At 46.6% G+C, this 14294-nt stretch overlaps 1 protein-coding gene across 1 annotated transcript in view; it reads right to left on the reverse strand.

Moving 5' to 3' along the window:
- Cemip (cell migration inducing hyaluronidase 1) overlaps window positions 1-13048 on the reverse strand; it is a 150569-nt gene extending 137521 nt beyond the window's left edge. Inside the window, exon 1 of the mRNA XM_021166755.2 lies at window positions 12810-13048. Within this exon, the coding sequence (XP_021022414.1) occupies window positions 12810-12862 (53 nt within the window). The 5' untranslated portion in view covers window positions 12863-13048. The remainder of the gene's footprint in view (window positions 1-12809) is intronic.
- Window positions 13049-14294: the final 1246 nt, after the last annotated feature.

Here is a 14294-nt window from a genome sequence, read left to right on the forward strand (position 1 = left end):
CAGGGTTTCTCTGTATAGCCCTGGCTGTCCTGGAACTCACTTCGTAGACCAGGCTGGCCTCGAACTCAGAAATCCGCCTGCCTCTGCCTCCCAAGAGCTGGGATTAAAGGCGTGTGCCACCACGCCTGGCTACATTTATTAATTATAAAGACACCTAATAATACCAAGAAATTATTCATCCAGACTCCTATCATGGGTTTTAGGTGACAGTGCTAGGGTTGTGTTTTATGTGATTTCCAATTGATAAATTGTGCTGGTTAGTTTGTCAACTTGACCCAAACCTAAACATATGTGGAAGAAGGCAGCTCAATTGAGAAAATGCCTCCACTAGATTTCTTATAGACAGGACTATAGGGCATTTTCCTGATTGATTAAAAATTAATGTGGGAGAGCCAAGACAACATGGAGTGGTCCCATCTCTGAGCATGTGGTCCTAAGTTGGGTAAGAAAGTAGTCTGAGCAAGCCCTGGGGAGCAAGGCAGTGAGCAGCATGGCCTTGGTGACAGTGAGTAAGCCAGACAGTGGCGTTTCCTTCAGGTCTGTGAGTCTGCTCAGAGCTGGAGTAGCCAGCCTCACCATGGGGATTCTGGAAAGTACTGGCTACCCAGAATACCACAAGCCTTGCCTAGGCTGCCTGCCCCCAGGAACAGTGGCCCAATGCCTGGCTCCTGTTTACTCCCTCCTCCATTCAGAGCCTCTGAAGTTAAAAGCTAGGCTCTTAAACTCAGCTTTTAAGGGAGGTCTTCACCTGTCCCTCCCTCAGCTCTCATTTCCAGTCCTAGGAAACTTATAGACCCCTTCTAAACACCCATTTTCTAACTCTGTGGCCAAAACTCTTGCTTCTCCCTGACCCTGTCTTTTCTGGCCTGCAAACCGTGCTCTCCTTTAAGACTTGATCAGTTCATCCAGGATTGCCTGCAGCCTAAGCCGTGCCTGAAGAGCTGTTTGTGCTGCTTCTGCGGTGGCACCCCATATTGCTTTGTTCACACCCTATTACAGCCCAGATTGTAAGAGGGCTGTCTGTCTATCTCTCCAGCTAAGCTGTGAACTTCGCCATTGTGGAGAGACAATGAAGATATTCTTAATCTCCGGTGTTGGAAAAGATCCACACTTAACAGTGACTGCGTTGGGGTTACAATTCCTTTCCACTTGCTCTACTGAGAAGGATAACCGTCCCCTAAACACATTTTGCCAAAGCTCAAGAGCCAAGCAACAGCTGTCATTATCAAGGGCAACGCCTTTTAGGTCATGCAACCCAGGTACCGGTTTTCAACTCTGCCACCTTTAAGTAGGTGATCTTGAGTAAATCATGTCACCTCACTAGGTCCCCTCTGTCTGCAGAATGGGACAAAGGTTTGTCACAGTTGCCAGGTAGATGAAATATGGTGGTGCATATAAAGTGTTTCACCTGGATCTAAACTTTGTAAGTGCTCAATAAATTCCAGGTAGTAATTTAAATGATGGAGATGACCAGAGGTCCACAGGATCACAGACATCTCAGAAGGTGACTAGCAGTCTCTAGCTTTGTCCCACTCCCAGAGCAAAATATTGAAGAACTATCACCACCAGACCTGGTAGCCCAAGCCTGAAATCCCAGGCACTCAAGAGGCAGAGAGGCAGGAAGATTGGCAGTTACAGGCCTGCTGGGTCTATGAAGTTAGTTGAAGGCCAGACTGGGTAACTTAGTGAGACACTGTTCCAAAGTGAAAAGTAAAAAGAGAGTATGGGGGCATGCAGTAAAGAAACTTATGATGTGACATACATGACATGACTACTGCATGATATGGTTAAGGCTTATATTGTAGATGTTAGAGAGAACAGAGCAGCAGAATGAATATGGCCAGAAGACTTGACATGGCAGGAGCTAAGGAAACAGGAGAGTGGCAAAGAATAGTGGAGAGACCGATAAAGCAAGAGATAGAGAATAAAGGCAGAGGTGGGGGGAGAGAATAAAAGAAAGTATCTGAATAGTAGGGAATAGCAGGTTAAAAGAAGGGCGAGTAGTTGGGAGAAGGGAAGGGCCAGGACACTGATGTGGGGGCTTTGATATGCAGCCATAGCCATATGTCCCTTCTAACAGAGATAAGGCTAATGACCCCTTTTGACAGCTGGGAACTAGTTTCGTGAGCTCCTGAGGAGTGCTAGCTTTTCTCTAACCACCAGGAATCCTCCTTTAGTCCAGGCTTGAGCACATTTCTAGATATTTGGACAGCCAGTGAAACCTAACAAGAACCATGTGTGTTCCTACTACATGTTAGCCATTGGCAATAAATAGAACACAAGTCTCTGCTTTGCACCAGGTAGGGATTCTGTCTCTGAATGGGGGAAAGGGTCATTGATCACATTATTGATAATGAGAGAGAAATCACCTCCAGCTAAAAGAAACCACAACCCCCTGGGCCACAGTCTCCAGAATGGTCAACAAATAGTGTGAGAGATGTATGCACACTGTTCAAATTATGACTCTCCCCTTTCTGTCCCCCAGATACCAGTGTCCTCAGGCAACCTCTGCAGAGCATGGACTCAAGTTTATGCTTGCAAAGCAAGATTTGAAAGAACCATCACCTCTGTCTCTATGTCAAGAATAGCTTCTTATTTAAAGCAACTGTATATGGCTATGTTTAAAGGAAAAAAGACTTTCATCACATGGTCATCCTCAGAAAATTCCAGATGTTGGCAACACTGCCATTTGTACAAACCATACCCTATGATTTTAAAATCTGAATCATATGTAAGGTCTTCCTCAGCCACCTGAAAAGCCCCAACACATGAACAACCCACAATTATGTGGTCAACATCATCAGCAAGCTGTTGGAAGCTATGATGCCAATATACACTGCCAACATGGCCAGGCCTCTGTGCTTTTGCAAAGTCATTTTGGTAAGAAGAAACCATGAATCTGGGCATCTTGAAGCCCAAACCCTTCAACTGATTTCATTCTACCTGGAACAGAATGAAGGATTCTTATGGCATCAGCACTTTTACAGAAATCCCTGGGATATGGACTAGGGTCATAGCTCAATCAGTGGAATGTTTACCCAGCATGCACAGGACCTTGGATTCCATCCCCAACACCACATAAACTGGGTTTGCAGTCATACTCCTAAAATCTCAGTACTTAGGAGATAGAGGCAGGAGAATAAAAAAAATCAATTATCCTCAGCTACACAGTGAGATCTAGGCCAGCCTGGGATGCATGCAACCCTAGAGAAAGTGAGTAGAGGAAGAAGTCACAGGCACAGTGCAGTGTAACAAAATCTGCAGAAGGCCCTCATATCAGCTATCAGCTTCTTCCTGGGCTCATTTTCCAAAGGACTGGAGAAGAAGAAGAAGAAGAAGAAGAAGAAGAAGAAGAAGAAGAAGAAGAAGAAGAAGAAGAAGAAGAAGAAGAAGAAGAAGAAGAAGAAGAAGAAGAAGAAGACCTCAGATACCATGGCTAAGTACTTTTCCTTTCCTTCCCTAGAAAAGTCATGTTGTTTTCAGAGAAACAGCTACAGTGTACTTATGTATAATAATAAATAAATCTTTGGGCCCGAGCAAGCAGGGTTGACCCAAGTGAGCAGAGGTACTAAATTCAATTCCCAACAACCACATGAAGGCTCACAACCACCTGTACAGCTACAGTGTACTCATATACACAAAATACAGACATACAGGCAAGCAAAGGGAAAGAGAATATGAAACTTCATTTCCAGAGTCTATACTGGCTTCATGTGCCTCTCATGCCCCAGTCCCAAAGAGTCTCACATCTCAACAGAATCACAAGTGCCCTCAGCATTCCCACAGGCTTGCTTGAGCTACTTTGGCCTAGGGTGAAGCAAGTAAAATACTTACCTTAGGTATAATGTAAAGAGATCATACAGAGAGAGACACACACACACAACACATACACACAACACACACACACACACACACACGTGTGCATCAAAAGGAACAGAAAGCCCAGTCCTTAATATATAAATACTACTGTAATCCAACATTTAAAAATTTAGTCAAAACATTCCATTCCACAAAGAATCAAGGAACAAAATTCTAACTAAGAATAGGGTCAGCACAGTGGATTATTCTCCCCCTTTGCCTCTTGTTTATAGGCTTCCTAGTGTGCAGTGGATGGCTGTAGAGTCACCCAGCTGTGAACCGTGTCCATGAGTCGGAGCAAAAGAGGAATGTGTGACCTCACTCAGGGCTGAGCAACAGTAGAGAAATGCAACATTTTTGCTGAGTAACATGGAAATAGATTTGAAATGTATGGATTAAGTTTCTCAGAAAACAACATGATTTTTCAAGGGAAGGAAAGGAAAAGTACTTAGCCATGGTGTCTGAGGTCTTCTTCTTCTTTTTTTTTAACCCAGTCCTTTGGAAAATGAACACGTGAGCAAATTACTCATTGCCTGCCACCCAGCTTTGAAATGTGCTTGTCACAAACCTCCAGCTTGTTTAAAAGCATTTCTTAGTAATCCACTCAAGCTTGCTCTCTGTACACTCCACTGGGGGCGGATCTCTACTGTTCATTTGAGAAAGAACAGCTGTGTCCCACCGCATAGAGACAAGCCAGGAACAAGTGTCCTACCAGATAGCAAGACAAGTGTCTTCTACAGGAGGCAGGTGACAGGGCAGGGAGGCATGGGGACCTGAGTTTGCTCCCCAGGAGTAGTGGCTTGTGCCTATAATCCCAGCTCTGGAGTGGCCAGTACAAGTTCACTGGCCAACTCACAGTTGAATCTGTAAGCTCCAGGTTCAGTGAGAGGTTTTTCTCAAAACAATTAGGTAAAAAAACAACTGAGGAAGATGTTGACCTCTGGCCTCTACAGGCATGCACAAATAAGTACATGCACATTCACACACAATGCACATATGCATACACACAAAATTTTTTATTTTAAAAGGCAAGAAGGCAATGCCTTAAGCTAAAAGTTGGACAGAAGCACCACACAGGCCTACCTCGGTAGCCCATCAGTGTCCTCAAGGCTTACCTACAGATACCACAGCCCCTCAGAAAAGCAGAGGAAGAAGAGGTGAAGTTTGATGATAGCAAAGTAGTAGCCTCTACACCTGTGTCTACGATGGCTCAGACTTGTCCCCAGCTAGTCTCCATGTGGCTGAGAGAACTTCAGTCAGGGAATACCTCTGTCAAGACACTAGGGCAATGCAGGACCTACTCTGAGTGTAGTTCAAGGAATAGCCTAGGAAGAAGGGAGAGACCAAGACACCATGCTCTGGGAACCAATCTTTGTGCAGGGTTCCAGTTGCTGTGGCAATGTGGGATGAAAGCCAGATGCTCCCCAGAGAGCAGAGCCATTGATTGCCCTTATTCTGCAGCCTTCTCTGAAACTGCCCAAAGGACAGAGGGAACCTCAGAGAACCATAGATGCTTAGCCTGGTGGAACTTGTACACCAGTGTGCTGTGTGCCTCTGCCAGGGTTCCTCAAATACCTAGGGGGCTCTTCTAAAGGAAGTGTTTTCTAAGTTCTCTGGACTAAACAAGACTTGCTTTTTCCATCTTCAATCATTCAGATGGTTATTCTGGAAGAGACTAGCCCCAGAAGTAGCTTTCTAGGTCCCCTTTCAGTGATTGGGACCACTCATCAGGAATGGACAGGCTCTATTCAAATGGAGTCCTACTCAGGATATCTGTTTCTTCCTTAGGAGAGAGTTTTGTAGAAGGCTCATATGAACCATAACTTGAACTTCCTCTCTATCAAAACTCTACCATACCTACCTATCCACCTTGCCTCACATTCCCAGACTCCTCCTTCAAAAACACTTTGCATTCAAATTTGGCTACCTTTCATTAATGAAAAGAGACCCAAGGTCTTCTGTAGAATGTGTCAACAATTTATATCCAGGAAATAAACCAGTTTTCTTTATTTCCAGCTTTTATAACATATGAATGTCTTAGGAGGCTTAATACTGATTGACAGGTTTGAAAATAAACAGCCTATTTTTGCAGATAGCTCACAGCTGTATTGCTTCCTCCCATGGTGAGCTCAACTGCAGTTTTCTGTCAGAGAGCCTTTGCCAATAGCAAGCCTTCTCCTCTGTATTCTTTAGGCTACCACATACAAAATAATTCTGGTCTTATTTCTTTGAAAATTAATGACACACACATATAGACACCATTTAAAAAAAAACAGCAAGACACCAAAATATTTAAAAGACACAGCAAGATAGACTATAACGAAACTAAGATAATGCCATTAATATGGCTGCCTGGAGCAAAACAAAAAAATCCCAGACAAAAGCTTTTCAACTGTGTCCCTGGGAACCCAGAGGATGTTTGGAACCTCTATGGGCCTCAAGACAAACACTGCTACCCTCTTACCCACAGAGACTTTTTATCTGGTTTGTGAATGGGATTTAGTCAGATTTTATAGAAATAAAACATTTTATAGTCAAAGTCCTTTTGTAAACCTCTTGTCTAAAAGACAGAAGGCCCCAAGACCTACCACCATTTGGCAGGCTTGTTCTTCTTCATGGTATAGTCCAAGCTCTGGGCATGTCAGGGAGCCTGTCCTGTGTCCCTGAGACAGATATGCACCTGAGAGATGCAAAACCTGAGCCATTTAGGACTGTTATTGCTTCTGGAACATTCTCTGTGCCCTTCTTTCTATGTGGAATGTTTCTGAGCTTCCCTCTTAGAATCCCATCATTGCCTACATTAAAAATGCCTATTAGGCCAGGTAGTGGTGCATGCTTTTAATCCCAGAACTCAGGAGGCAAAGGTAGATCTATTTTTCAGTTTGAAGGCTGGTCTACAGAGAGAAAGTCCCAGGACAAACAGAGCTACACAGGGAAACCCTGGGGGGGGGGGGGGGGGTGGGAAGGGAGAGAGAGAGAGAGAGCTGTTAGCCCTTCTAGATTTCCATGAAGCTTCCTGGCTTCACCTCCAGCTGAGCCAATGACTCCTCTGTTCCCCCAGTTGGTCCTAACCTTCACCCTGTGATCCATCTCTTGTGGTCCTCCTCACTCTCTGGAGCAAGATCCCGGAAGGCTTTGATGGCTGTCCTTCCTCTAGATCAAGATCTTGGACCATGTCTTCTACTCTACGTTCCCAGAAGCTAAACCAGGGCTCACCACTCAGATGATCACAGAGTTCTCTATTTCCAGCTTCTGACTGTGGTGGTGGATGGCAGACTGCAAGAGCACACCTGTATCTCCAGCTCCCAGAATGCATTTGTTGTGGCCACCCACCCCATCCTTGCAGGGATGAGGGACTGAGGAAGACAATTGGGGCTTTAAATTTCATTTTCACTTTTTAAGAAAAAAATGTAATCTTTAGAGTCCAGAAAAATTGTTTAAGTGTAAACACGCATTCGCACTGTCTGGGACCAGAGTTAGATGAAATTCCTCCAATGATCTCTTAATGCTACCAAAATTGCATTCAAATGCTCCTGCCAGGCAAAGATAAATTGCCATTTACACAATAATCTTACACTTAAAAGTAACTGGGTCCAGAGAGCTTGGGGAAATTTATTATGACAGGGAAAGGGGGTTCAAGATATTTAGTCTGCTGATAAGACAGCTTAGGAATGACCATAATTATCTCCGGGAATTCAAAAGGTCTTTATAAGGTCACTAAGAGGTCACGGGCCAGCTTGGGTCCATCTACTTGAGACATCAGAAATTGACTTAAATGACAACAAAGTGAGTTAGTTGGAATCACAGAAAGTCAATGGGAGAATCAGAAGTCACCCCCCCCAAGCTTGCAAGAAACGCAGCCTCCCAAGCCCACCTCCCATCTGTTGAGCCAGCTCATCATGCTTTCTCAAGCCTCCCTGTAGCTTATTTACATGCTCAAACTCAGGATGCTCCTCCAATGTAAGAAAGCAGAAGATGGGAAGAGCCAAGGACCCTGCTCATGGTCTGGCTGCCAGTCCAGGTGGGGAGCAGAATAACAGTTGCCATCACCTTCTATCTAATCTCCAAGGGATGCTTCAGTGGCCTCCATCTTTCCTGAGAAGTGCAGCCATATGAAAGGAAGTCTGAGTCCCACTTTCATGTTCACCATAATGTCCTTAGCCCCATTTCCTGCAGCTATAAAGACTAGTGCCAAGGGCACAAACTCCTCAGCTCAAAGCAGGACTTCCTGTCCCCTTGTACTACCTAGAAACGGAATAGATAGCTAGCTGTTTGCCATCGATGTTTTGCATGGCAAAGGCACCATCCTCTAGTGATGACTTCCCTGCAGTAGAAAATGCCTGACGGCTAAGTTCCTCAACAGATGGAGAAAAAATGCATAGTGCTTTCCAAAGTAGTTGTTTAAAACACTATAAACTTGTGGGTAACCCTGTGGTCTCATTGCCCTTGCAGAAGACTCAAAGTGAATGCCTTAGTGAGTTCCCAAGGCAAGGAGCCCTGCTGTCTAGGAGAGAGAAAGAGAGAAAGAGAGAGAGAGAGAGAGAGAGAGAGAGAGAGAGTGTGTGTGTTTCTTGCTCAGAGTGAGAGTCTTTGCAGAGAAAGCCCGCCTGAGCTTCCAAAGGACCCCTCCCTTATAGGTCTGGGAAGGGAGAGCCATATTAGCTTCCTGAAGCCAAGCAGAACCTAGAGAAGCCAAGCAGAGTCTGGGGACAGGCCCTGGAAAATAACAGGGGCAGGAAGGCACTCCTCTCCCTCTGGGTGGGTAAGTGTGTTTCCTGGCACTGAGGGACTACGGAGCAGTATAATGTATATTTGATGATATTTCTCAGCAAGCAGCCTCCCTGCCAGAGACCTAGGCTAGAACAAAGCCTGGCACTGGGGCAGATAGAAGATAAAGGGAAAACTGAGAAACCTGCCAGAGAGGCCAGGATGGTCCCAAGGGAGTGGCTAGACAGCAAGGTGAGGAGACTAATAAAAGTCACCATGACAGCCACCACCCTATCCAAATCTGCAAAGTTCCAACAAGTACAGCTTTGGGGTGGGGGTGGGGGCAGGTCATGCTGAGCAGCTGAGAAAACAAGAGAAAGAAACACTTGGCCCTGAGAACTTCCCAGTACCCACTCCCAACAGCTGCCAAGCCAATGAGAGTCAGGAGAGCAGGATCCTTGTGGTCCCCATTCAAAGGAAACAGGAGCTGCCTTGGCAGTGATGAAAATCAGCAAACACATTACTCTGATCAGATCAAATACGTGTGTATTCACCACCATGCACAAAGATACATGTCACCCAGACTGTCACAGTTAGGGAATCTTGTGAATGAAGCTCACGAACATAACTTTGTTCCCCATGGGAAGCCAACCTCCATGCAAGCAGGTGTCTTCTGAACTACAGATAAAATGTAAAGTGCACTTAATCCACATGATGTGCTGATCTGCCAACAGTGTATGGGACTAAAAGGGGTCACTTATGTCTCAGGCTTCAAAGGAGCCAATGAGAATAACTAGAGTCGCCTTTCCCATCAAAAGCCACTCTTGCCATCTGATCTGTCTGTCCCAGAAACTCAGACATGGCTACCACAGTCAGAACCCTTCAGAACTAACATTGAACTCCTTCCTTCCACCCATGCAGCTTCCTCCCCTCGCTGGCCTTACTTCCCACGAGTGTTCAGTAGTTCAGTCATTTTCTTACCTGGAAGCCACAGGGAGACTGTACTCTAGCACAAAGAAGACAGCCCAGACTTCAGCATGAGGTGGGAATAGGCTTCTGCTGTAGGGACATCAGCAGTTGAGGAGAGTCACGGAGAGACTCCCAGCATCTGTGGGATGCACCTGAACTTTATCCCTTTCGAGTGAAGGAAACAAAGAATCCTCTGATCTAGTAAGAGAAGGAAAGAAGGGAAATCTGAGCACATCGGCACTGGAAGCTGGCAGAAATAGACACATGCACATGTACACTTTGTGGGGAAAGATCTATCTACAACGCTGTGTGCTTATGGGTCCAGTGTCCAAATTTCTGTGGTGTGGCATAGGCTAGTGGTTCCTACCAGCTAGAACTCCAAAATGCAGAACCTAAGGGCATTTCTAACTCCAGTATGGGTCAAAATATCCTGAGCTAAGAATTTTGACCAGGTTGTCACGTCTAAGCAAAACGCAAATATGACAGAGAGTGTTCGACATGACCACTCCATGTCTGATTAAGACCAAAGTCTTTCCTCTGCAGCTAACCAGAACTATCTAGAAACAAGGTCTTGGAGACCCTCCATACCTGCACCCCAAGGGTGCTGTGCCTCAGAAAGACAATGAGACTCCTCACCAGATCATGTGGAAAAAGAATCAGGAAGAAATGATTATCTAGTTAAGTGGTTCTCAACCTTTTGAATGCTGCCACCCTTTGGTACAGTCCCTTATGCTGTGACCCCAACCATAAAATTATTTTCATTGCTACTTCTTAACTTTGTAATTTTGTTACATTAAGAATCATAATGTAAGTATGTGTGCTTTCCTATAGCCTGAGGTGACCCCTGTGAAATGGTCACGACTCATCCCCCCCCCCAAAGGGTTTACAACCCATGGGTTGAGAACCGCTGGTCTAGATCAAAGGGCTACAACGAAGCGCTGAAACTGACTTACTTCTACTTCTTTTTAAAAACAGTATTTGCTCCAAGCTGTGCAGGTAGGGAAGCAGTGAACTGATTTGTCTCTCATAAAAATCCTTCCACGTCTCTTCCTTCAGCACTTTCACCAATGTGAAAATAACAAGGTGGTAGAACCACTCCCAACCAGTTACTGGGCTAAGAAAGGGGACACGGGGCAGGTAAGCATTTCAGAAAAATGTGCAGCACTTGGAAATGCACCTGTAATCTGGATCATTTTAGCAGAGTTCTCTGTGCTCAGCACTGGACTTAAATGCTTTGCCTTATACTGGTGATTTCATCCACTTACCAAGAGATTCCGCTTGCCCCCAGTTACAGGGGAGGAAACAAAATTGACTTTTCTGAAGTCACAGAGCTCTCTGTTTCTCTCTTTCTTTCCCTTTCTCCTTTCCTTTCTCCTTTTGTAACTATTTACTATATGTATGCTTCAGTCACAAGCAGAAAAGACCTGATTTCTTGCAGTTTTTAAAATAAAGGGACACACATTTCTGTATTTGAGTGTAGGTAGTACTGACAAAAGATCCCATCCTGTATCATTTCTTAATAAAAGAAGGACATAATCCCTCACTCTGTTCCCAGGTAATCAGTTTGAACCATCCATCAGCTACTGGGCTACGTGGAGCCTTTGGAAGCTTCCTCAAGAGTCCAGCTTTAGAGGACACTGTTAGGATCAGAAAGAGCATGGCTGCTTTACACACCCACTCAGACACTTCCTTTGTAACTTTTAAATGTGTTTTTTTCTCCATTCTCTCATAAACTGTGAAACTAAAGTATTGATTCATTATCATATTGTTACATTGTTTAATTTTACAAAAATGACCTTACACTGTGCACTGAAAGCAGCTTAGTTCTGTATCTAATTATATATACTTTTACCTCATTGTTTGGGTCATATAACAAAAGTTTCACACCTGTCTCACCTCTGAGGAATCACCATGTTGTCACATAAGGATAAAGGAAGCCCCTAGTGACATCAAGGGGCTACACAGAAAAAGATGCAAGCTCTGCTGGGACCTGGTAAAAAACCACAGCCTCCGGCAAAGTAGGCTCCCTCCTGAGTGGTTAGTGCCTCCAGAAAAAATGCCTAGGTCCCCAAGACTGTTAGTCCCTCTCTACCTTCCTAGTGTCTGAACACCTTAATCAGTGAGGGAGGTGCCTGAACACACCAGACTCAGGGCCACAGGCCCCGAGTGGCGGAAGTAGCTGGGAGCTGTCCATGGTGGCGCCGAGCCTGGGCACGCGGAGCAGCCTATTCCCCGCCCGCGGGCGCGCCTTAGGGTCCCTCTCCAGACCGCGGAGATGGAAATGATTCCCTGGCTCACGGTCTCCCGGACAGGCTTCTGCCAAGCCGTGGCTCTCACATCAAAAGCTTGGTTTTAAAGAGAAGGTCTTACCTGTGAGCAGAGTTGGCTGCTCGGAGCAGGACTGAGAACCTCAGACCTGGGGCGGGTAGAATGTCCAGTCTTGGGGAACACCGGCACAACGCTCTGGTCAAGAGCACAAGGATTCTCTGGGGTTCATTCCGAGATGTCACCGAACCAGAGCGGAGAGCTTGAGAACCGTGGACAACTCAGTCTTGTGGCTTATGGAGACCTTGGTTTTTCTGTCAATCTAGCGAGACCCTTCTTGCAGATGCTGTCTGTTGCTAGGGGCCACCAAATGTCCCTGCAGCGCTGCCAGGCTTAGTGTTTGTTTAAATAACAGCAGAGGCCACCGAGGTCGTCTAACATCAGATCATCTCCTCCAGCCCGGTGCCAGCGTATCACTGGGAGGGCAGAGGCAGGTTAGGGAACCCAGGAGACCTTGCCTACGTGGTAGCGACAAGGTACAGTCTTGCGAAGCTCACCATTAGCCACAGGGTAAGCGCGTTCCCTGCACCGGGCTCCTTGCGATACCTGCCTAGGGGCCGTCTCTCTTCGATGAGACACTGTTGTTTGTGTGAACATCTGGTGCCATTCACAGGGGCACAAGCTAAGCAAAACAGAAATCCACCTCCCGTCGAATACATTCCTGGACGATGGTGTCCCCAACACCTGAGGTTTGTAAATATTTCAGAGACGAAGGACCGTGGCGGGGGCGTGTGCCCACCAATATATTCATGGGTAGGCAGGCAGGCAGGCAGGTAGACAGACAGACAGACAGACAGACAGTGGTAGACAGCATAGAATAATAGGCTGGACAATCAGACTGATGGAGGGCAACGTTCTACCTAACAGAGGGGAGAATGTGGGATCCGGTCTTCTCTCCTCCCCATAGCTTAACCCAAGCAGCCCTCGCGCCCTAGCGCCGGTCCTCTTACCTCAGGTTGATGACCGAGACCCTGCCACGCCTCGGGGATCTGGAGGGCAGCATCCCGTAGTCTAGTATCTGATCCCACGCGTTGAGCTCCTGAGCGTAAGCAAGTGGGACGGGAGCTGGCGGAAAGTGGGGTGCAGATTCCGACCTCACTCGGCACAGTGCTCCGGCAGCACCAGACCACTGCCACTCAGCGCAGAAGGCGCTCCTCGCTCCACTCCGCGCGCTCACTGGCTTAGTAGCTAGCTCGGAGCTGCCAGCCCGAGCCGACGCTTTTTATAGTCGCCTTCCGGGCCTGACTCCTCCCCACCAGAGCCCCCGGCGCCCGCACTCATCCCGTCCCCTCTGTCCCACCCCTGTCTCTGGGCAGCGTCCTCCCACTCACCGCGGTGGGCGGCCTGCGGGGCCGGACCCGGGCGGGCTCTGGCGGCCGCTCCGGGAGCCGCAGACCTGAGCCCGAGAGCCGCCGCCGGGACAAGCCGCAGCCACCAGGTGAGGGCGCTGGAGCCTAGGACGAAAGCTGCGGACCTCCGAGGGCTTAGTGATGGAAGCGCAGCTTGCATCCAGTGGCCTCCCCAAGGGACAGACAGCCAGGAAAAGAGACTTTGACAGAGTCGCCACCACTCTACGTTCAGGCTGTTAGATTTCAAACCCGTAACCCTTTTTGTAAGCCAACATAGCAACAGAATCCAGGATCGCCTAGATCTAGAGGTCTCTTAGAGAAGATCTTGTTTTGAAAGTGGCTGGGAATGGGTGGGTAGGGAAGTGGGGGGCGCTATGGGGGACTTTTGGGATAGCATTGGAAATGTAATTGAGGAAAATATGTAATAAAAATATTAAAAATCAAAAAAAAAAAGAAATTTAAAAAGTAATAGATCTTTGAAACGTGCAATAAAGTGTTTATAAAAAAAAAAAAAAAGTGGCTAGGGAGGTGGCCACTAAGATGTTTACAGGTTTGAAAAAACAGAGTTCAGTTCCCAGAATCCTCATAAAAAGGCCTTGGGTGGGCGATAGCCCTAATTTGTAATTCCAGCGCTGGGGAGGTGGAGACAGGTGGTTTGTTGGGGCTTACTGGCCAGTCCGGGTAAAATAGAGATACCCGGTCTCAAAAACAAATAACACTCCAAGCAGCTTGACCTCTGCCTCAGGGGACACACACACACACACACACACACACACACACACAAGGATGGTAGAGTTACTTCTTCACATGTGTCAGTTTTCTGCACATGCCAGTTACTTGACCATAAACAAGGGACTTCACCATTGGGCTCCCATGAGCCTGGAGAGAGGATTTCAGTGAGATTCTGTGGGTACTAAGTCATAGCAAGTGTTTGCTATCCTGCATGTAGTCTGTGCCTAGACAGGACAATGTTCTCAAAGGTCAAAACAAGACAGTGCCACCAGTGAGTTATCCTCTGCCATAGGAATAATTAAGTCCACCCAGAGCATCTAGCATCTCCTCAACACTGGGTGCCCTGAGCACCAG

Source organism: Mus caroli, chromosome 7 (genome assembly GCF_900094665.2).
Source record: "Mus caroli chromosome 7, CAROLI_EIJ_v1.1, whole genome shotgun sequence".
Classification (NCBI taxonomy): Eukaryota; Metazoa; Chordata; class Mammalia; order Rodentia; family Muridae; genus Mus; species Mus caroli.